Source organism: Dipodomys spectabilis, unplaced genomic scaffold, assembly GCF_019054845.1.
Source record: "Dipodomys spectabilis isolate Male_0828 unplaced genomic scaffold, ASM1905484v1 ptg000360l, whole genome shotgun sequence".
Lineage (NCBI taxonomy): Eukaryota > Metazoa > Chordata > Mammalia > Rodentia > Heteromyidae > Dipodomys > Dipodomys spectabilis.
This window is the reverse complement of record NW_024871037.1, coordinates 82,639-104,683: the sequence shown is the minus strand read 5'-3', so window position 1 is coordinate 104,683 and position 22,045 is coordinate 82,639. Positions and strand designations below refer to the sequence as shown.

Below are 22,045 nucleotides of genomic sequence, written 5' to 3'. Positions count from 1 at the left end.
AGCCCTGGGTGGGGAAAGTCTGTGAGACTTTTATCTCCAAGGAACCAGAAGGGAAAATTCCAGAAGTGAAGGAGTTAGCTCAAACCTTGAGTGAAAAAATAGCCAAGTAGGAGCTCAAGGCCCTGAGTTCAAGCCCCAGGACGGGCACATATACAAACAATAAAATACAACCAAAGATTAGATGCTCAATAAAAATAAGGTCATATACAAATAAGATAAGCCAGGCCTCAGTGGGTGGCTCATACCTGTCATCCTAGCTACTGAGGAGGCTGAGATCTGAGGATCACGGTTCAAAGCCAGCCTGGGCAGCAAAGTCCACGAGACTCTTATCTCCAATAAAACACTGGACCGTGGAGCTGGGGCTCTGTTTAGTGTGGCAAAAGGTAAGACTGCCCCACAGGAGTGAACCTCTTTTGGTGTGTGTGTGTGTGTTGATCTCGGTGTTAAACTCAAGAACTAGGCACGGTCCCTGATCTTTGTTGCTCAGGACTAGTGGTGCTCTACCACTTGAGCCACAACTCCATTTCCGGCTTTTCTGAGTGGTTCATTGGAGATCAGAGTCTCATGGACATTTCGCACCCAGGCTGGCTTTGAACCACGATCCTCAGATCTCAGCCTCCTGAGTAGCCCGGATGAAGGGGACACGCCATCCATTGCCTGGCTTGCTTTCTCTTCCAGTTTCCTAAGACCTAGGTGAGTTGAGATGTTGTTGGAACCAGGGCTGGAACTCTTCGGGGGTGGTCTGTCAACATTTCTAGCTTGATAGTGTCACCTCCTACATTTCCCGTGTGAAATCAGTAGCCACGAGGAGAAGGATTGGTTTGAATAAAGTTGCATTTTTTAAAACTTAAAAAAAAAAAAAAAAAGATCAGGGCGTGGATCAGTAGCCAATGGCAAATTACCAGCTCCAAAAGCCACAGCTGCTACCTCTCTCCCTCACCCCCCAGAGTCAAAGACGCCACCACGTCCTTCTAGAAAGAAGCAAAAAGGTCCCTGAGCTTTTTTTTCCTCCCCCCACCCCCCTCCCCACCACCACCACCAAGACCACCATTCTACCACACTGAGCCACAGCGCCACTTCCAGTTTTCTGGTGATTAGTTGGAGATGAGTCTCACAGACGTTCCTGCCTAAGCTGGCCTCAAACTGTGATCCTCAGGTTGCAGCCTCCTGAGGATGACAGGCGTGAGCCGTTAGCACCCGGCTCGGCTCTTATGTATTTTATTTTATTTATATAGGAATGTGATCGGGATGCCGGAGCTTCCCCGAATCCCAGTAATCACAGGCGGGCGGTGCAATTTGATGTCTTCCTTCTAGATTTGTCTGTAGCAAGACTGGGAGAGAAAGGTACAGGGGTGTTAAGAGCTGAGGCCTGCTGGCCTGCCTGCTCCCCGCTGTGTGACCCCCAAACCCTGCCAGGAAAATAGCCTGCTGTTTTTCATGATGCTTCCTGATGCAATCTGGGGAGGGGGTCTTTGAGGTGGGGCAGGGGGGGAGAAGCCCCTCCTAGGACCTCACACAAAGGTGAGTGCATTCCTCCTCCCCAGTGGAGTCTGGAGTAGGGAGGATCAGTTCCAGAGGCCCCGGCCTCCACGCCTCACCTCCAGAGTCGTGAGGAGGAAATCGTAGAGGCCGCCCAGGTGGCTAGGATCCATCATGTCCCGGATGAGGTGGAGCTCAGCTCCCAGATTCAGGATCCTGGACAGACAGAGGGGAAAGGAGGATGGTACCATGGTGAACAGGCACCGTACAGCTGCAGAAGGAAGCCTGCCTGAGGCCCTGGCACCCGTGGCTCACGCCCGTCATCCGAGAGACTCGAGAGGCTGAGACCTGGAGGATCGCCATTTGAGGCCAGCCCAGGCAGGAAAAATCCATGAGACTCTTCTTCTCCAATGAACTCACCGGGCCCGCACCAGCACGTAGATAAGAAGAGGCAGAAGTTCATCCATGGTCAACCTGTGTTCTTGACCCATGACCCTCATCACGGTGGCCTCGATTTCTCTATAGGTCTTTTCCAACACCTGCAACTTTTCCCAGGGATCTACGGTGGTGCTACAGTTGTTTTTATTGGGGGGGGGAAGGACAGTAATGGGGTTCAGGCCAAGACCCTGGGCCTTGGTAAATGCCCACCCAACCCCCCAAGGACAGAGACTCACAGGACCTTCTGTAGGAGCTCCGTGGCTGACAGGAAACATTTCTCTCTGACAAAGGAATATCTCTGTGGGAGAAATGGGGGGGCCAGGAGTGAAGTCCATCCACTTGAGCTCTGCCCGGATACCCCAGTGATCTAAAGCACTCTCCCTATCTCCGGTGGCTTGCTTGATTGACTGATGTCTGTGACAGTACTGGGACTTGAACTCAGGACCTGGGTGCTGTTCCCTGAGCTTTTGTGTTCAAGACTAGTGCTCTACCACTCGAACCACAGCTCCACTTCCAGCTTTTTTTGTGGGGGGAGGGTGGTTAAATTAGAGATTAGAGTCTCATGGATTTTTTTTTTCTGCCCAGGCTGGCTTTGAACCGTGTGATCATCAGATCTTAGCCTCCTGAGTAGCTAGGATGAATCAACAAAGTCCGGCCAACACCTCCGTTTCTTTCGCTTTTAGTTTTTTGTTTTTTTTTTTTCAGATTGTGGTGTGTGCTAGCTTTTGCCCAGCAAAATTGATCTCAGAAACTGAGATCCTAGCCAGGCGCCGGTGGCTCCCTCCCGTCATCCTAGCTACTCAGGAGGCTGAGATCTAGAGGATCGCAGTTCAAAGCCAGCCCAGGCAGGAAAATCCATGAGACTCTTCTCTCCCATGAACCATCAGAAAACCGGAAGTTGAGCAAAAGAAGCTCAGGGACAGCACCCAGGCCCTGAGTTCAACCCTTCTGGCTCCTCCAATGCCCACGTGTGCTCACTCAGGGCAAACGAGGGGTTCAGCCTCCCTGTTTGGGGGTACGGGGGGGGGGCCTCAGGGGTTGCCCACTCACCTCATTGCTCGTCAGTTTGATGTCGCTGAGGGGCCAAAGATACCTGAAGTTGTAAAAGAAAGAGAGAATGAGAGGCGTCGCCCATCTGATTGGGCAGGGACTGAGTTCAGAGCTGTGGTTCAAGTGGTAGAGGGTCTGAGTTCAAACAGTATAAGCCTTGAATGGCTGGGACCCCTGGATCCAGCCCTACCTGAAGTCCTAGCCCTAGTAGCAGGTGATCGATGATCAACCCCCCCCACACACACATACACACACACACACACCCGCTTTTGTGTTGAAAATGGGCTTCATCTGCTCCAAGAGAGCGCTTGCCCAAGAGGCTTACTTCTGTACATCCAGGAATTCCAGCAGCTTGGTGTCAGAAAGCAGGCCCAGTTTGGTGAGGCTCTGGCTGTAACAGGTGTCTTCTTTCTTGTGGAGAAGCAGGTAGAGGGTGAAGAGCTCCCCGTAGAAGCTGGGCAGCAGGAGGGGTAGCATCACGCCGTGCACCTGCAGGTTTCTGAGAAGCCGGAAGTTGGGAGGAGGGGACATTCACCATGGGCTTGGTGGGAGTACCTAGCGCTAGCTCCCAGTACCACAGTCGAGAGCTTCCTAAATGCTTCTCCCACAGCTGGGCACCCCTGGCTCACTTTGGAAATCCAAGCCGCTCAGGAGGCTGAGAGCTGAGGATCGTGCTAGGAAGGCCAGCCCAAGCAGGAAAGTTCATGAGACTTATCTTCAATGAAGCATCAAAAAGCAGGAAGTAGCTCTATGGCTCAAACGGTAGAGCGCTAGCCTTGAGTAAAAAAGCTTAAGTTCTTGAGTTCAAGCCCCAGGACTGGCACACACATTAAAAAAGACAAATCCCTAATGCCTCTCTGTCAGTATCTGTGCCCAAGAGAGTCTCTCTCTCTCTCTCTCTCTCTCTCTCTCCCCTGTCTTGTGTGCTTATAAATAGGATTTAAACTCAGGACCTCACATTTGCATTTTTTGTTGTTTTTGTTCCACACAATGCTGGTCCTCTACCACTTGAGCCACATTGCCACTTCAAGCTTTTAGCTGGTTAATGGTAGAGTCTCATGGATTTTTTTTTTTTTCTTCCCCAAGTAATCCTGCCGGGCGCCAGTCCTCCTAGCTTCTCAGGAGGCTGAGAGCTGAAGATCACGGTTCAAAACCAGCCCGGGCAGGAAGGTCTGTGAGACTCTGATCTCCAATGAACCACCAGAAAACCGGAAGTGGCGCTGTGGCTCAAGTGGTAGAGCGCGAGCGCTTGCCTTGAACGGAAGAGCTTTGGTGACAGCGTCCAGGCCCTGAGTTCAAGCCCCACAACCGACCCAAAAGATGAACAAAATTCTTAATCCTCCCAGCTTTCTCTAAGCGGGAACGACCTAATGATGAAATGGAAAATAGGCTTGAGGCCTAGAGAGATACAACTTCAGTAGGATCTCTCTTCTGTGTGACCCCCAAACCTCCCGAAGAAGCACACCCCCTTCCCTGCCCCCCAGTCCCACAGGTCAGTCACCTGGTCTTTTCATCTTCCTCTTCCAGGGTCTGACCCTTGCTCTCCAACGCCACCTGTAGCAGACCCCTGCAAACCAACCAGAGCTCACGCTGACACAGAACCAAGGCCGCCATCTTTTCCAGCACCAAAACACCAGAGTGGGTGGCTCTAACTTCTAGAGCTGACCCAGGGCCCAGGCAGAAGGGTTCCACCGGCCCTCTTGACAGCAGAAGAAACTGTCTAGAATGTTCCATGGGCTCATGGCTCGGCCTGGGATAAGAGAGGAGGGCTTGAAGGATTGTGGTTCTTCAGAGTGAGAGGGGTTTTATTTTGGATTAATAGTAGTAGTAGTAGTAGTAGTGTGTGTGTGTGTGTGTGTGTGTGTGTGTGTATGTGTGTGTGTGCTGGGCCTGGGCGCTGTCCCTGAGCTCTTCAGCTCAAGGCTAGAGCCCAATCACTTGAGCCACAGCGCCACTTTCGGTTTCCTGATGGTTCCTTGGAGAGAAGAGTCTCTCACAGCCTTTCCCTGCCCAGGCTGGCTTTGAACTGCGATCCTCCAGATCTCAGCCTCCTGAGTAGCTAGGATGACAGGCGGGAGCCACCGAGGCCAGGCCAGGCCAGCTGGGGGAGCATTATGGGTCAGGGCTGGGATTTCAGGAGCCAGCTACGCATGGGTTCCCTGAGCTCAGCTCCATCTGAGCTTAGCCTCTGCATTGCTATGGGTTCGAGGCTGGCCTCACCTGCACAGGCCTTACCTGTAGGCTGCCCAGAGGCCCCGGGCATGTTGCTTCACCTGGTCCTGGGCCAGGTCCTGCAGGTGTTTATTGGTCCCCACGCCTGTGAACGTTGCTTGGAAAGTCAGCATGAGCTTCAAGAGCAGCTTTCCCAAAGGATGCTGGGAGTTGCACAGAGCCTGAGCCAATGGGAGAGACCAGATGGAAAAACACTCAGGCCGGGCCCTGGTGGTGGCTCCCGCGCCTGTCATCCTCGCTCCTCAGGAGGCTGAGATCTGGGAGATCGCAGTTCAAAGCCAGCCCGGGCAGGAAAAGGCTAAGAGACTCTTCTCTCCAAGGAACCACCAGAAAACCAGAAGTGGCGCTGTGGGCTCAAGGGACAGAGCACTTAGCCTTGAGTTGAAGAGCTGAGGGATAGCGCCCAGGCCCTGAGTTCAAGTCCTACAACAGACCAAGTAAACCCCCAAACCTAAAAACACCACTCAGGTTTTGGAGTGAGCCCCCAATTTGCTCCTATTTCCCAGATGGGAATGCCAAGGCCGTCCATGATCCCAACCTAGCAGCTTCCTTCCCACTTAGCCCTTCTTCCTCTTGGAGCTGAGGGCAGCCATGGAGGGGGACCTGCTCTGGGGGGGTTCTTCACCTTCCTGAGGAAGGGTTGCAAGGCCTCAGGCTCTCGGTGTCGCAGCACATCTTCCAAGATGTCTCTCATCGCGCCTCGATTGTCCTCTGGGTGGTTTCTGGGGACATCCATGAGAGCCTTTCCTTATCCCTCCCACCCCCCCACCGCCCCCGTGGGGCCTGCACAAAGTGGGATTCCCCCCCCCCCAGCCCCCCGCTTACCTCTGACAGCACAGATTGTCCTGGGAACTTTGCAGCTCCTTGGCTCTCTGGATGTGGAACCCCAGAAAAGCCTCCTGCAGGTCCTCGGGGCAGCCCTCATGCACGAAGGCCCAGAAGGGGTCAAAGACCCCCTGCCAGTGGCCATTGGTGGGCACGGCGCCCACCCCCAACTGCCTAGAAGTGGGGAGAGGCGTGAAAGGGAAAAGATGGAGGTAGGGGTGGGCAGGATTTGGAGCCAGGGAACCAGCTTGGTTCCCCAGAAATGGTAGGGGGTAGGTGGGGGGGGGGCAGGGGGGTAAGGAACGTGGGGCACACAGCACGGGGCCGACCTCCAAGACTCCTGGAGGTGAAAGAGAAGCAGAGAAGAGGAGGAGGGGGGAGGAGGAAGAGGAGGAGGAGGAAGAGGAGGAGGGGGGAGGAGGAAGAGGAGGAGGAAGAGGAGGAGGAGGAAGAGGAGGAGCAGGAGGAAGAGGAAGAGGAAGAAGAAAAGGAGGAGGAGGAAGAAGGGAGGAGGAGGAAGAAAAGGAGGCGGAGAAGGAGGAAGGGGGGAGGAGGAAGAAGAAGGGAGGAGGAGGAAGAGGAGAAGAAAGAGGAAGAAGAGGAAGGGGAGGAGGAGGAGGAGAAGGGGAAGAGGAGGAAGAGAAGGAGAAGGAAGAAGAGGAGGAGGAGGAGGAAAAGGAGGAGGAAGAAGTAGGAAGGAGGAGGAAGGGAAGGAGGAGGAAGAGGAGGAGGAGGAGAAGGAGGAGGAAGAGGAGGAGGAGGAGAAGAAGGGGAAGAGAAGGAGGAGGAGGAAGAGAAGGAGAAGGAAGAGGAGGAGGAGGAAGAAGAAGGAAGGAGGAGAAAGAGGAGGAGGAGGAAGAAGAGGAGAAGGAAAAGGAGGAGGAGGAAGGGAAGGAGGAGGAAGAGGAGGAGGAGGAGAAGGAGGAGGAAGAGGAGGAGGAGGAGAAGAAGGGGAAGAGGAGGAGGAGGAGGAAGAGAAGGAGAAGGAAGAAGAGGAGGAGGAGGAAGAAGAAGGAAGGAGGAGAAAGAGGAGGAGGAGGAAGAAGAGGAGAAGGAAAAGGAGGAGGAAGAAGAAGGGAGGAGGAGGAAGGGGAGGAGGAGGAAGAGGAGGAGGAGGAAGGGGGAAGGAGACATATTCCGCCATGAAGAAGACAGGCCCCAGAAACATCCTGGGTGGGAAGGAGAAGAGGAGACGGTGGAGCTAGAGAAGCCGAAGGTCAGGTTGGATCAAGAGAGACCCAGCGGCCAGGGCCCAGGCGCCTGTGGCCCACGCCTGTCATCCTGGCTACTCAAGGAGGCTGAGATCTGCAGGACGGTGGTTCGAAACCAGCCCCACAGCAGGGCAAAGTCCATGAGACTCGTATCTGCAACGAACCACCCAAAAGCCAGAGGTGGAGCTGTGGCTCAAGTGGTAGAGCACCAGCCTTGAGCCAAAAGAAAAAAGGGGACGAATCAAAGGCTCAAGGACCGCGCCCAGGCCGGCTCTCACCTCTTCGAGGTGCTGCTTGGATCTGGGGAGAAGGCCCTCGTGTCCAGTACCCCTTGTGTATATAATCCTTTTCCGGTCCCTCGTGCAAACCAACCCTCCAGCACGAAGCCATCCGGCAAGGTGACCTTACCCTGAGAGGAGAGAAAAGAGTTCAGGGAGATCTGTCCATCCACATGTCTGTCCATCTACTTGTAACCAGGCCTAGACCAGACCATGGGGGGTTTAAGAATTGATTTGTCATCCCAGCTCCTCAGGAGGCTGAGATCTAGAGGATGGTAGTTCAAGGCCAGCCTGGGACAGGAAAGTCCAGGAGACTCTTTTCTCTCCAACGAACCACCAGAAAAACCAGAAGTGGTGCTGTGGCTCAAGTGGTAGAGCATTAGCCTTAACCAAAAGAGCTCAGGGACAGCACCTAGGCCCAGAGTTCAAGCCCCATGACTGACCAAAAAAAAAAAACAAAACATCCCAGGATCCATGTCAAACTGCCCCCCAATTTGGAATGGCCCAGGAAGGCCCGTCCACCGACACCTTCACCCCTCTGCTTTAGGGGGGCAAAGGACCAACAGAGATGGAGAAGGAGCTTCGGGGACAGAGCGGTAGTCTGGGTCTCTGTGGCCTTGGCCTCCGTGGCCTCAGCCTCCGTGGCCTCGGCCTCCGTGGCCCTCACCTTCCCCCTGAGCATCAGGTCCCTCGTGAAGGTGCCTTCATGCAAGGAGTCGTCTTCGAACAGGAGGACACCTGGGCCCTTGGGAGGAAGCCAGGGAAAGAGTACAAGAGTGGCATTTGGGGTGGGGAGGGCTGGGAAATGGCGTGGGGAGAGGAGGTGGGCCCTGACCGTGGGAACAGGGGCCCTGAGCTCTGTCTCTCACACACACACACACACACACACACACACACTCTCCTCCCCCAGGACTGTGTCAAAGTGGGGTCCTCAGCTGGGCACGGTGGCTCACGCCTGTCATCCTAGCTACTCAGAAGGTTGAGATCTGGAGGATCGCAGTTCAAAGCCAACCCTAGGCAGGAAAGTCGGTGAGACTCTTGATCGCCAATGAATCATACACACACACACACACACACACACACACACACAGAGCCAGAAACAGAGCTGTGTGGCTCTGGTGCCAGGCTTGTGCAAAAATAAAAAGCTCAAGGATAGCGACCAGGCCCTGAGTTCAAACCTCAGGACTAGCACAAAAACAAAGTGAGATTCTTCCTTTGGCCTGTTAGAACTGTACCCCATGTTTCTCATTGGGGGGTGGGGGTTTCTCACTGGCTCTTGACCTTGGCTCCTTCAACTTCTCCAATTCCCCCCCCCCCCCCTGCACCTTCCAGTCTTTTCAGGAAGCTACTGGAAACTTCTACTACTCGAGCCACAGCTCCACATGGCTGGCTTTGTGCCAGTTCATTGAAGATAAAGAGTCTCACAGATTTTCCTCCCCCCCGGTTGGCTTTGAACTACGGTCCTCTGGATCTCAGCCCCAGCGCTTCCATAAGAGCCACTGACTGATTGGGGGTGTTGCTGGGGAAACTGAGGCTGGGAAGGGCCGACTATCTGGCTGCCAGCAGGTCTGGTATGGAAACCCAGCGACCTTCCCTGTCCACCCCACAGGGAAAGGGCTCACCACATACCGCCATCTTGTCCATCTGGAAGGTTCCCTGGTAGCAGACCCCGGCCTGGGTGACCAAAATCCCAGGGCCGTGGTGCTGGTCGGTCTGCCACCAGCCAATGTACCGCTCACCCCTGGAGAAGAGGTAAATCAGGCTTTTCTCCCCCAGAACCTCAGTCTGGGGGTACAATGCCTGAATCCACTCAGCTCAGACTTGGGGCAGATGAGAACTTGGGGTGAAGGAGGAGAAGGGAAACATGCTGGGGGAGGAGGGGGGATACTTGAGAGATTTGAAGGGACAATGAGCCGTTCAGAAAGTTGAGGGGCCGGGCACTGGTAGCTACTCAGGAGGCTGAGATCTGAGGATCGTGGTTCAAAGCCAGCCCGGGCAGGAAAGTCCGTGAGACTCTTATGTCCAATAACCACTCAGAAAACTGGAAGTGGCGCTGTGGCTCAAGTGGTAGAGCGCTCGCCTTGAACGAAAGAGCTCAGGGTAGCACCCAGGCCCTGAGTTCAAAGCCCCAGAACTGACAACAACAACAACAACAAAAATCCAACAAAGCTCAGAGGTAACTGCCAGGCTCTGAGTTCAAATCCTGGGACTGGCGCCACAAATAAAAGCAAAACTAACCTCTGAGGATCTAGAGCACGGTGCTGCTCGTTTGATCAATGACTCACCCGTCGATGTCATCCTGGACGCCGAAGCCGTTCCTCTGGCCTCTCTCCCAATGGCCCGTGTACCTGAAAGCTTGGGGGGCAGGAGGTGCCCTTTCCAGGACCCCAAATCCGTGCCTCAGGTCAGCCTGGAAGTAGCCCTTATAGGTTTCACCAGTGCTGTACCTGGGAGGGAACCAGTGTCCTTGAGCTGGCTGGCTGCTCATTGGTCCAAGGGGGACACGCCCCCTTCCCTGGCCCCACCGCATCCATCCGGGTCCACTCACTCGCACATGCCATAGCCGTGCTTGCGGCCTTCCCTCCAGTGGCATTTGTAGCAGTCGAATTTGTCCTCTGCGGCTCCGGGTAGCAGGAGGATGCCGAAGCTAACCACCGCAAGGGATGATGGGATGAAGAAGTTGAACTGTTCCAGCCACTTGGGGAGGGGGCCTCCCAAAGGAAGGGGGGGACCCCCACACATGCACACATGCATGCACACACACATGTGCGCACACACGCATGCATGCACACACTCATGCATGCACACACGCACACATGTGCACACATGCATGCATGTGCATGCACACACTCGTGCATGCGCATGCATGAATGCACACGTGCATACATGCATGCACAGACACATTCATGCACACATACACACATGTACGCACACACGCACGCATGCACACACTCGTGCATGCACACGCGTGCACACATGCATGCGTGTGCGTGCACACAGTCGTGCATGCGCACACATGCATACACACATGCGTGCATGCATGCACTGACACACACGTGCACACCTGCATGCACACACAACCACATGGACACACATATGTGCACATGCATGTGCACACACATGCACATGCATGCCAGCACACATGTGCATACGCACATGCATGCACACACCTGCACGCACACACACATGTACACACATGCACGTACATGCATGCACACACTCATATGCATGCACACACATGTACACATACACACATGCATGCATGCACACACTCATATGCATGCACACACATGCACACACATGCATGCACACACACACACATGTACGCAGACTCACCCATGTTCCAGGCCATGGTGGAAATGTCCCACGTGATTCCGCCCATCCGGCCATTTCAGGGTCCCCCCTAGAATGGGGGGGGTGGACGGGGAGCGCGGGGGGGGACAATTGGACCCTGAAAACCACGGCCTCAGCTGGTGGCAGATGTCCTCAGAGCCCTCCTCCCTCACTCCCTTCCCTCCGCCCCCCCCCAATCTCTCTCCAACGAGACCTGGCCTCAACCCCTCCCCCTTACCCACCCCCCCGTCCCCAAATTCCCTGGACACCCCCCCTTCCCTGGCATGGTTGTCCCTTGAGGGGTTTTCACTGCACTCCAAAGACAAGACTGAACCCCCTCCCCAACACACACACACCACACACACACACACACACACACACACACACACATCTGTGTTCCCTTTTTCTCTTGGCTGACAGGAAGCTCAAGGGTTCAAACCCCAGCAGCTCAACTGCTGATCCATCCACGGGCTTAATCAGGTCTAAATTCCCCTGAGGCAATAACAATGCCGCCCCCCCCCTTCCCCCTCCACCGGGTCCGAGGTCACTCACTTGCCTTGTGGCCTGCCCCTGTGCCATTCACCGTCATAGCTCGCCCCGCACAGCCGGCCCTCCTGGCAGAAGGTGTAGGCCGCGCGGCGGTGGGCAGGAGGCACTGCCGGCTCCAAGTCTGACCCCAGCCCTGGAAAGTCTTTCTTTCCCCGCAGGGCCTGACCCACAGCCATGAACATCTTCCACTTCCAGATCACCTGATGGCGGATGGATGAAGAAGACCAGACTTGGAAGAGGTCTTCAGGAGTACTTGGCTCTCACGAAGCACGCTGCCACCACACAGGTCTGAGAGCTTTGTCACCTGGTTCTTGCTAACCCAGTGGGACAAAATGGGACAGCTCAAGACACTGATTTTGGGGGACTTGAACTCAGGGCCTGGGCCACTGTCCCTGAGCTTCTTTATGCTCAAGGCTGGCGCTCTACCACTTGAGCCACGGCGCCACTTCTGGTTTTCTGGTGGTTCATGGGAGATCAGAGTCTCACGGACTTTCCTGCCCCCGGGGCTGGCCTCGAACCCCCATCCTCAGATCTCAGCCTCCTGAGTAGCTAGGATGACACAGGCATGAGCCGTCGGCACCCAGCTCGAGGCCCTGATTCGTGTCTCCACCTACCTGGTCCTGGGGGTCCCTGGCACACAAGGAGAATTCGTCTTCGGGGGGTGGCGATGAGACATTCACACCTAGACGCAGACGGAGATGATAACTAGGCCCCTCACCACCGCCCCCCCCCCCATCCAGGCTGGAGCCCTGGGGTGGAGGGGTGGAGGGAGAGGTAGGCAGGTGGGGAGGGGGGGGAGGGGAGGGGTGGTACCACTCACTCATCCTGCCCCGAGTCAACCCACACCAGCTTCAGATCAAAAGTGTGGATTCTGTGGCCCTGGGAACAAGAAGCAGACCAACCAGTGGCACCCCAGAGCCCGCCGCCCCTCACCCGCTCTCTGAAAAGGTTACCCCTCAACCCTGTCTACAACCCCGACCGCATCTCAGGACGGGTCCGTCCAACCCCCACCTCCCACACCCTCAGGCGGCTGGTAGAATGTTCTAGAAACTTCTGGAAGCTTCTGTCAGGCTCCTGCTGCTTTAGAGCAACTGTTAAGCCTTCCTGTGTAAGTCCCCCTACAGACCACGTTCATGAGTACCTAATTCTCCATTGTATCCATCCTGAGTGTGTGCCCCAAACTTCTTTACTTTGTTCTTTTGTTCTTTATGTTGTTATCAGTGGTGGTGGTGGTGGGGTTTGAACCCAGGACCTGTGCTCTGTCCCTAAGCTTTTTGTCTTTCTTTCTCTTTCTTTCCTTCCTTCTTTCCTTCCTTCCTTCCTTCCTTTCCTTTCTTTCTTTCCTTCTTTCCTTCCTTCTTTCTTTCTTTCTCTTCCTTTCTTTCTTTCTCTTTTTTTCCTTTCTTTCTTTCCTTCTTTCCTTCCTTCTTTTTTTCTTTCCTTTCTTTCTTTCCTTCTTTCCTTCTTCCTTCCTTTCTTTCTCTTTTTTTCCTTTCTTTCTTTCCTTCCTTTCTTTTTCTTTCCTTTCTTTCTTTCCTTCTTTCCTTCCTTCTTCCTTCCTTTCTTTCCCTTTCTTTCCTTCTTTCCTTCTTTCTTTCTCTTTCTTTCTTTCCTTCTTTCCTTCTGTCTTTCTTTCTTTCTTTCTCCTTCCTTCCTTCCTTTCTTTCCTTCTTCCTTTCTTTTTCTCTTGCTGGTCCTGGGGCTTGAACTCAGGGCGTGAGCACTCTCCCAGAGCTTCTTTTTGCTCAAGGCGGGCGCTCTACCACTTGAGCCACAGCGCCACTTCCAGCTTTTTTGGTGACTCATTAGAGATAAGAGCAGCCTCCTGGACTCTTCTATCCAGGCTGGTTTCAAACCGCAATCCTCCGATCTCAGCCTCCTAAGTAGCCAGGATGCCAGGCGTGAGCCCCGGGGTGCTTGGTTCCCTTGGTCCTTTCCCACCTGACAATCAGGACCCCCCCTGGGCCCCCCAATGTCCAAGTCAGTATCATTCCCCAACCTGAAACAGCACCAGGGCGTCATCAAAAAGCAACACACGTTCGGCGCGGAGCGGAGTGACCGCCACGGAGACATCCTGGCTGTCCAGCAGGAGACGGCGAGTTGGGGTACACAGCGCATCCTGGGGTGGGGGTGCAGAAGGCGGGAGAGGCACCGGACTCAGCCATGCTGGGGGAACCCTCTGGGGAGCTCCAGGAGAGTGACAGGTGCTGACCTGTCCAAGATTGAGGCCATTTCCAGCCTCCTTCTCCTAGCAAGAGGACCTTCCCTATCCGGGGTCCTCTGTGTACCCCAATCCACAGGCCTCCTGCCACCCCTTCCTCAGGATCCCACAGCAATTCTTGCCGGTGGTGGTACTTGAACTCAGGGCCCGGGCGCTGTCCCTCAGCTCTTCAGCTCAAGGCTTGGCGCTCTACCACTTGAACCACGGCGCCACTTCTGGATTCCTAGTGGTTCGATGGAGATCAGAGTCTCACGGGTGACGTGGTAGGCATGTCATAGCCAGGAAACGGTGGCTCACGCCTGTCATCCCAGCGACTCGGGAGGCTGAGATCTGAGGATCCCAATGCGAGGCTAGGCTGAGCAGAAAAGCCTGTGAGACTCTTCGAAGCCGCCCAAAAGCAGGAAGTGGAGCTGTGGTTCAAGTGGAGAAGCACCAGCTCGGGGAATGAAAAAGCTAAAGCACAGCACCGGGATCCTGAGTTCAAAGCCTGGTTAATCCCTGCCTCTCCCCTACGTACACATGTAGGGAAACTGAGTCAGGGACGGGACAACCAGCAGCTCTGGCCTCAGCATTCCCCGAACTACCCCTCTGATCCCCAACTCACCCTGAGATGGCTGCTCAGGTTGTGCCAGAGACTTTGCGTGACCTCCGCTTGGAGTAATGCCTGTCTTATGAATGACTGCAGGTCCCCGAAGAGACTGATGGCTCTCATCACGGTTTTCTGGGAGGGGTGCCCCTTTAATGGCGGATGAGCAGCTGGTGAGGGTTTTGTGGGGTCTTCCTGGAGCTTTCTCCCCACTTCTGAGATGTCTGGGCTGACCTCCAGCTGGTCAGCAGGCCTGAACTTAGGACGTGTGTGTGTGTGTGTATGTGTGTGTGTGTGTGTTCAAAGTCCTGAGACTTGAACTCAGGGCCTGGGTGACTGTTCCTTAGCTTATTTTTTTTTCTTCCCCAAAGCTGGCGCTCTACCACTTGAACCACACCTCCCGCTCCTGGCTTTCATTGGAGGTAAGAGTCTGACTTCGAGCCTTGATCCTCCGATCTCAGCCTCCCTGACTTAGCTAGGATGCCAGCCAGCTCTGCTTCTGTCGGGGTGGGGAAGGGGGGGAAGCTTCCAGAAGTGATCAGGACCATCTATCTGTCTAGACAGTGCCCATCCTCAGATCTCCTTTTTCAGGGCATAGTTATATTTCTCCCTCCCCCAGAACCCCAGGAGAGTATTAGGATCCAGTGTGGCAGGGTCCCTCCTGAGTATAGGCTGGGGTCCCCTAAGCCCTTCCCTGGTTTTCTACAAGTTCTCCCCTCCACTGCCCGCCCCCCACCCCCACCCCCAGGCCTGGCTTACCTCCTCCAGGCTGTCCCTCAGGCGCAAGAGAAGAATCGTGTACTGTTGCACGTGCTGGGTGAGGGGCTGGTGGAGGGCCTGAGCCAACATGGCTCCCAGTGAGCTCTTAGGGCTCAGCCCGCCGGTCAGGATCTGCCCCAAGGCCTTCCTCTGGCCTTGCCAGTACTTGCTGTAGAACAGGAAGGACCTGGCTGGGAAGGTGGCTCAGTGGTAGAGTGCTTTCCTAGCATGCATGAAGCCCTGGGTTCGATTCCTCGGTACCCCATCCACAGAAAAAGCTGGCAGTGGCGCTGTGGCTCAAGTGGTAGAGCGCCATCCTTGAGCAAAAGAAGCTCAGGGACAGCGCCCAGGACCCGAGTTCAATCCCCAGGACTGGTAAAAATAAAAAAGGGGGAAGGACCACATGCAGCCTCCCCTCCCCCCAAATCCAAATAATAATTTGGGGTCCCCCTGGTCCCAGCTTCACCTCTTCCTCTTTACCACACTCTGGAAGGCTGTGGCGACAATGCAGTTCGTATAGGACTCGATGTACCTTCAGGTGACAAAAGAGACATCCTGCAAGACCTGACCAACACCCCCCCTAAACCTTCCCCTCCCCATCCACTCTAGCTCGAGCCTCTGGGGACCAGGGGTGAGGGGAAGGTCCCCAGATTCCATCTTTTTGTTGTGTGTGTCAATTTTGGGGGGTTAGACTAGCATTCTACCACCTTGAGTCACAGCTCCGATTCTGGGATCTGGGTGGTTTGTTGGAGATAAGAGTCTCCAATGGGCATGGGGGGAGGGGGGGTCACGCCTGTCATCCTAGTTACTCAGGAGGCTGAGATCTGAGGATCGCAGTTCAAAGCCAGCCAGGGCAGGAATAGGCCATGAGACTCTCACTTCCAATGAACCACCAGAAAACCAGAAGTGGCGTTGTGGTTCAAGTGCCCAGGGACAGCGCCCAGGCCCAGAGTTCAAGCCCCATGACCGACCAAAAAAAAAGAGTCCCACTCACTTTCCTGCCCAGGCTGGCTTTGAACCATGATCCTCAGATCATGTTTGGGATGAAGAACATGAGCCCACCAGCACCCGTCTTTCGAGTTCGAATTTCAGGAAAACCGTGGTAACTCAACAGCTAAGAGAGGTGTCCCCTCAACCCCTGCCACCCCCCCCAGTACCAGCCTGCCTTGATGGGCCCATCTTACGCCACGTGGACTTCCTGGACTTGATCAGCCTTGCTCAGCAACAGCAAGGTCTCCAGGCTGCAGGATGGATGCTGCAGCCTGTGTCTCAGCGAACAGAGGCTCTGGTCTGTCACCTCCCACAGGCGCTGGGTGCACTGGTGCAGCCGCTGCAGGAGCTGCAAGCATTCCCCACCTCGAGGCTCCAAATGCTCTGGTTTGACCAGGACCAAAGGAACCACAATGGAACCACCGTCCAGCTTGGGAGAGGGGCACTAGCGCCCTCTAGAGCTCATCAGGGGAAAGGCAGGAATGGAACTGGGGAAGCATCTTATGGGAGTCAGGGGCCTGTGTGTGTGTGTGTGTGTGTGTGTGTGTGTTCTTCACCAAGCAAAGGTCATCCTCCCCCACCCCGGCCTTGTGTGTGTCTCTGGCCTTCTCGATTCAGAATCTACAGGGACTCACGCTTGTTCATCCTAACTACTCAGGAGGCTGCGATCTGAGGATCGTAGCGCGAAGCCAGTCTGGGCAGGAAAAGTCTACGAGACTCTGATCTACAATTAACTAGCCAAAAACAAATTAAAAAATCCAGAAGTGGAGGTGTGCCTCAAGTGGTTGGATACGAGCCTTGAGCCAGGGCACCCGTGGCTCACGCCTGGCATCCTAGCTCCTCAGGAGGCTGAGATCTGAGGATCAGGGTTCAAAGCCAGCCCGGGTAGGAACGTCTGTGAGACTCTGATCTCCAATGAACCACTGGAAGTGGCACTGTGGGTCAAGCGAGAGAGCACTTGCCTTGAGCTGAAGAGCTCAGGGACAACGCTCAGGCCCTGAGTTCAAGTCCCACAACTGACAAAAAAAAAAAAAAGCAGCAATACAATGATGCCTAATCCCTCTTGTGGCTGAGTAAACTGTGTAGTAGGACTTTGGTCCCTTGGGGGTTATTCCTGTTGCCCCTGCCCTGCCTTCTAATACCCAAACTCACCGGCAAAGAGAAGAGGCTGGAGAATGAGGCTGTCGATTCGGGCCAAAGTGGCTGAAAACAATTCCTCCAGCTGAAGCAGGGCAGTCTCCTCAGAGCTAGCCATGGTCCCAGGCTTCCGCTTCTCCTGCAAAGAGCACAGACCAGGCTAGCCAGCAACTGAGCGAGACACAGGAGCATTCTGCCCATCAGTACCTCCCTCTCCCCCCACCCCTGCCCCAGAGCCCATAACTGCACACAATGGAACATGTTGGACAAGTTCAACTTTGTGTGTGTGTGTGTGTGTGTGTGTGTGTGTGTGTGTGTAGGGGTGGGCTTTGAACTCAGGGCCCAGGTGCTGTTTCCTTAGGTCTTTCCACCCAAGGTTGGCACTCTACCACTTGAACCATACCTCCATTTGAGGCTTTTCAATGGTTCACTGGAGCTAAAGAGTCTCACAGAATTACCAGGCCCGTATTGGCTTCAAATCTCAATCCTCAGCTCTCAGCCTCCTAAGTGGCGAAGATGACAGGGGTGAGCCACCGGTACTCAGTCTTCAAGTTCAATTTTGGCCTGGCCATTCTCTTGTTCGAACAGCAGTAGCTGGACCCTGGTCGCTCACATCTTTTTTTGCTACAAAGGAAACTGAGATCTGAGGATCGCGGTTCAAAGCCAGCCCGGGCAGGAAAGTCTGTGAGACTCTTATCTTCAATGAGCCACCAGAATACTGGAAGTGGTGCTGTGGCTCACAGTGTTAGAGGTCTAACCTTGAGCAAAAGAGTTCAGGGACAGTGCCTAAGCCCTGAGTTCAAGCCCCACAACTGACTCCCCCCACCAAAAAAAAATTCAGCCATACATTTCAGGTTCTTTGGATACTAGTTACCTCTGCCCAAGGGGCTCAGGAGACTTTGGAATTGGGAATGTGCTGGTAGAGATGTCTGGCCTTGCCTAAGAAGCCATGGCTCAAGGGTCCTGTTGTTACTCAATAGACCTGCATTAGCAGGAAGGTGATGACAGTGACAGATACTAAGCTAAGGCAAAATGAGCTAGGTACTAGGTGACTCGCGCCTGTCATTCATTGTAGGTGCTCAGGAGGCTGAGATCTAAAAGAGTAAAGTTCAAAGCCAGGGGCTGGGAAGGTGGCTCAGTGGTAGAGTGCTTGCCTAGCATGCAGGAAGCCCTGGGTTCCATTCCTCAGTACCACATGCACAGAAAAAGGCAGAAATGGCGCCATGGCTCAAGGGGTAGAGTGCCAGCCTTGAGGAAATGAAGCTCAGGGATAGCACCCAGGCCTGGAGTTCAAGCCCTAAGACTGGCAAGAACCGAAAATCAAAAAGGAGCAAAGTTCAAAGCCAATCTGGGAAGGAAAATCCCTGAGGGAACTCTTATCTCCAATTAATCATCAAAAAAGCCCCAAGTGAAAGTGTTGCGTGCACGCGCGCGCACACACACACACACACACACACACACACTCACTCATCTGCCCAAATGATCTGAACACAAAGCTCAGGACAAGTTGTGAAAGGGTTTTACTGGGGGAGAGGGGAGGGAAGAGGGTTGTTTTTTGTTTTGCCGGTCCTGGGGCCTGAACTCTGGGCCTGGGCGCTGTCCCTCAGCTCTTCAGCTCAAGGCTAGACCCCTGCCCCTTTGAGCCACAGCACCACTTCTGGTTTTCTGGTGGTTGATTGGAGATCAGAGTCTCACAGACTTTCCTGCCCAGGCTGGCTTTGAACCACAATCCTCTAGATCTCAGCCTCCTGAGGAGCTAGGATGATAGGCGTGAGCCACCAGCACTCGATACACCAGGGTTTGTTTTATTTGTTGGTGTTGCTTTAATTCCAAGAGTTCTAGACTGTCTTTCCCTGGTCTGGTCAGGGAGAAGTTGTGAACATAGCAAACCAGGGAGGGGCAGGAGCCAGCCATGGAATAGCCAATGGGCAAATCGCTTAGATACAGAAAAGCAAACAGGATGGGAGGGGCGGGGGAGAATGGGGCAGGGTCTCAGCCCTCCCCAAATTGACTCTAAGAGGAGACAACCGAGTGTCCCAGACCTCTGACAGGGCTGATGACTTTTGGGTCCGGAACACAGTGGAGAAACTTCATCAGAACTCTGGCCAGAAGCCCAGGCCCCAGACATTCTTGCCCCACCTTTCCTGCTTCAGATTCTGTTGGGTGGAAAGGGGAGATTGTGGGGGGAGAGGCAGGAAGGGGAAATGGTTGGACCTCTGGCTTTAGCCACTCGGGAGGGACAACAGATGGGGGACAACAGTCCAGGATCACACACACACACACACACACACACACACACACACACACACACCCTTATGATTCCAGAAACAGAGCAGCAAGTCTGTTCCCACGGCTTTGAACCTCCTGTGAGCTATGCCCACAGGAGAGGTTTCCCAGCCCTGTCACGCCTCGGGTCTCTGGGATTTCATCACCTCCTGGTGACATGAGGATTCCACTAGAATAGAGCTTCTCCAGCTACTCCAGTGGCCTCTCAAAACTGTAGAAGGGACCAGGACCAGGAGCTGGTGGCTCCCGCCTGTCATCCCAGCTATTCAGGAGGCTGAGATGTGAGGATCGTGGTTCAAAGCCAGCCTCTTCTCTCCAATGAACCACCGAAAATAAAATTTAAAAAAAAAAGCCAGAAGTGGTGCTGTGGTTCAAGTGGTAGAGCGTTCGCCTTGAGCCAAAGAAGCTCAAGGACAGTGCCCAGGCCCCGAGTTCAAGCCCCAGCACCCACCCTCACCCCTGATACATACCGACTTCAGGAACACACAACCTGGGTGCTGAGCACCGGTCGCTCAGAGCAGCCCTGTGAGTCACACGACAGGCACCCCAGAAAGTTCCTGGCACATAGTTTACTGGCAGGCAGACATGCTCGCCAGGGGCGGGGGCCCCCTGACAGAAGTGGCCGGTTGTGGCCTGCACAGGTGAATCAGCTACTGTGTCTCCCGCAAACCCTCCCCCCCCACTTTGTGCCCAACTACACCGTCATCACTGCATTCCAGAGCCTTCTGGTCACATGACGCTACTCCTGGACAGGGATACCCCCCCCCCAAACCACACATACAGAGGTGAGGGGCCTCCTCTTCCCCTCCCAGGCTGGAACTCAGCCCCCCACCCCCACCCCCTCAGCCTTCACCTCTGTCTTGGTAACTCTGATAATTTCCTGGTCAAACTGTCACTAAAGATCCTTTATTCTGGGCGGCCCTGGAGGCCTCCCCAGCATCCAGTATGGGCAGTGGAGAGTGGAAAAACACCTCCCCCCCGCCTTGCAAAGGGGGGGGAGGGGGGTCCCACCTACTCCCTGTCCCTCTGGGATCCCAGACATCTCCCCCTCTCCTGCTCCCCTTCTTCAGTCTACTGGGGTTTTCTGTCTCAGATGCCAAGGATCTTTATTGGGGGGGGTGCGGGGGGGGGTGAGTTCTACACGATTCTTAATCTGGGGGGGCGGAGAGCATCGCCACCTTTTTTTGGGGGGGGTCTTCTTGCCCTGACAACCCACGGGTCATCCCCTCCTCCAGGCTGCCTGGCCCGACCCAGCGCTCCCCACCCCCGGGTGTGAGGCCCGTACCCCCCCCCGACACCCGCCCCCCGACACCCCCCACGCCAAACCCAGCCCAGCCATCCTGCAAGTGCCCGGGCTCTAGAGTGGAAGAAGGACTGGGGAGGAGGAGGGGGGGGGATCGGAGACTGTGCTCAGACTCGAGCCCGCGGGGCTGGGGATCGCGCCCCCCGTACCCCCCCCGTGCACCCCCCCCCACCCCCGGCGCCCACTCCTCCTACCTGAGCGTGAGCGGCGCTCTGCGCGCGGCCCCCGCGCTGCGCCGGCTCCGTGTCCGCCCCGCCCACCCCAGGCTGGCCACGCCCCTCCAGGAGATCACACCCTTCCCATTGGCCGCCCTTCTCGAGTGGCCACGCCCTTCCCTCTGCCTCCCCACCCCCCCACCTCTCCGCCTTCCCCCGTTCAGCTGGTCCCAGCCTTCCAGATCAAACCCTTCCCCATTGGCCGCCCCCCCCCGAGTGGCCACGCCCTTCGCACTGGCCCCTCCCCATTCAGTAGACTACTAGCCCCCTCCCGATGGCCCCTCCTCCGTCCCACTGGCTCCGCCCATCCTTCGCCACTGGTTTCACTTAAGGGCCCAATTGGCCACACCCCCTTCCCCCAAGTACGCGCACGCTTCCTATTGGCTTCACCCGTTCCCTCCGGGCCACACCCCTGCGGAGCGGCCACGCCTTTATCAACTGGCCACGCCCAGTCCTGGACTAGGGGAGGAGGAGGAGGCGGTGGAGGCGGGACGCGGTGCTCCTGGTTTTCATCAAGCTCGGTGGGGAGCCGGTGCTAGGCTGAGATGGAGTTGCCAGGCTCAGGTTTCCCAGCCCGGGGTGCAACGGCCCCCCCTAGGTGTGCATGAAGCTCCCTGGGACCGATGTGCGGGGGGGGGGCGGGGGGACAAGGGGAGGCTGCACCATGATCTTATCTTGGTGGTCCATTTGGGATCAGTCTCCCAGCTCGACCCCAGGTGGATTTTTTTTATGCCACTTGCAAGGCAGAGGATTCAACCGAGGTCACCCCACAACCCTGAAGCCGAGTGCCCCTGGGTGGCTCCCACTCCTGTTTGTGTGACCTTGAGATCAGAGCCTGAGGCTGGATTGGTTTCTTGCAACCCAGCCGGGCCACCTTGGAAAAGGGGTGCTGGAAAGATCTAAGGTCCCGGCTGGCTGGAGGAAAGGGGCACAGTTCAATAGAAGCTCTCTGTGTTGCTGCCTCAAGTGGTAGGGCACTAATAGATATTGGGGGGGGGTCCCTGGACAGTCAGAGGTGTAGGATTTGGGGGGATACAGAGGACACATGGTCATAAAACCTTACTGTAGGGCTGGGAAGGTGGCTTAGTGGTAGAATGCATGCTTGCCTAGCATGCATTGATGCTGCAGTTCAATTCCTCAGCACCACATGCAC

General features: G+C 55.3%; 1 protein-coding gene across 1 annotated transcript; it reads right to left on the bottom strand.

Annotated features, from left to right (window-relative positions):
* Positions 1–1,202: 1,202 nt before the first annotated feature.
* Positions 1,203–20,921, bottom strand: Als2cl (ALS2 C-terminal like). The gene is given in 27 exon segments (XM_042666023.1): positions 1,203–1,331; positions 1,599–1,695; positions 1,900–2,049; positions 2,154–2,215; positions 2,968–3,010; positions 3,293–3,466; positions 4,469–4,534; positions 5,203–5,360; positions 5,825–5,921; positions 6,025–6,198; positions 7,514–7,644; positions 8,181–8,258; positions 9,143–9,254; positions 9,799–9,960; positions 10,062–10,160; positions 10,850–10,915; positions 11,399–11,595; positions 12,010–12,054; positions 12,056–12,077; positions 12,216–12,274; positions 13,395–13,514; positions 14,221–14,352; positions 14,962–15,130; positions 15,428–15,493; positions 16,146–16,340; positions 17,103–17,227; positions 20,872–20,921. Coding segments are annotated over 26 exon segments (2,886 nt in total). The 5' UTR covers positions 17,207–17,227; positions 20,872–20,921; the 3' UTR covers positions 1,203–1,223.
* Between the last annotated feature and the right edge of the window lie 1,124 nt (positions 20,922–22,045).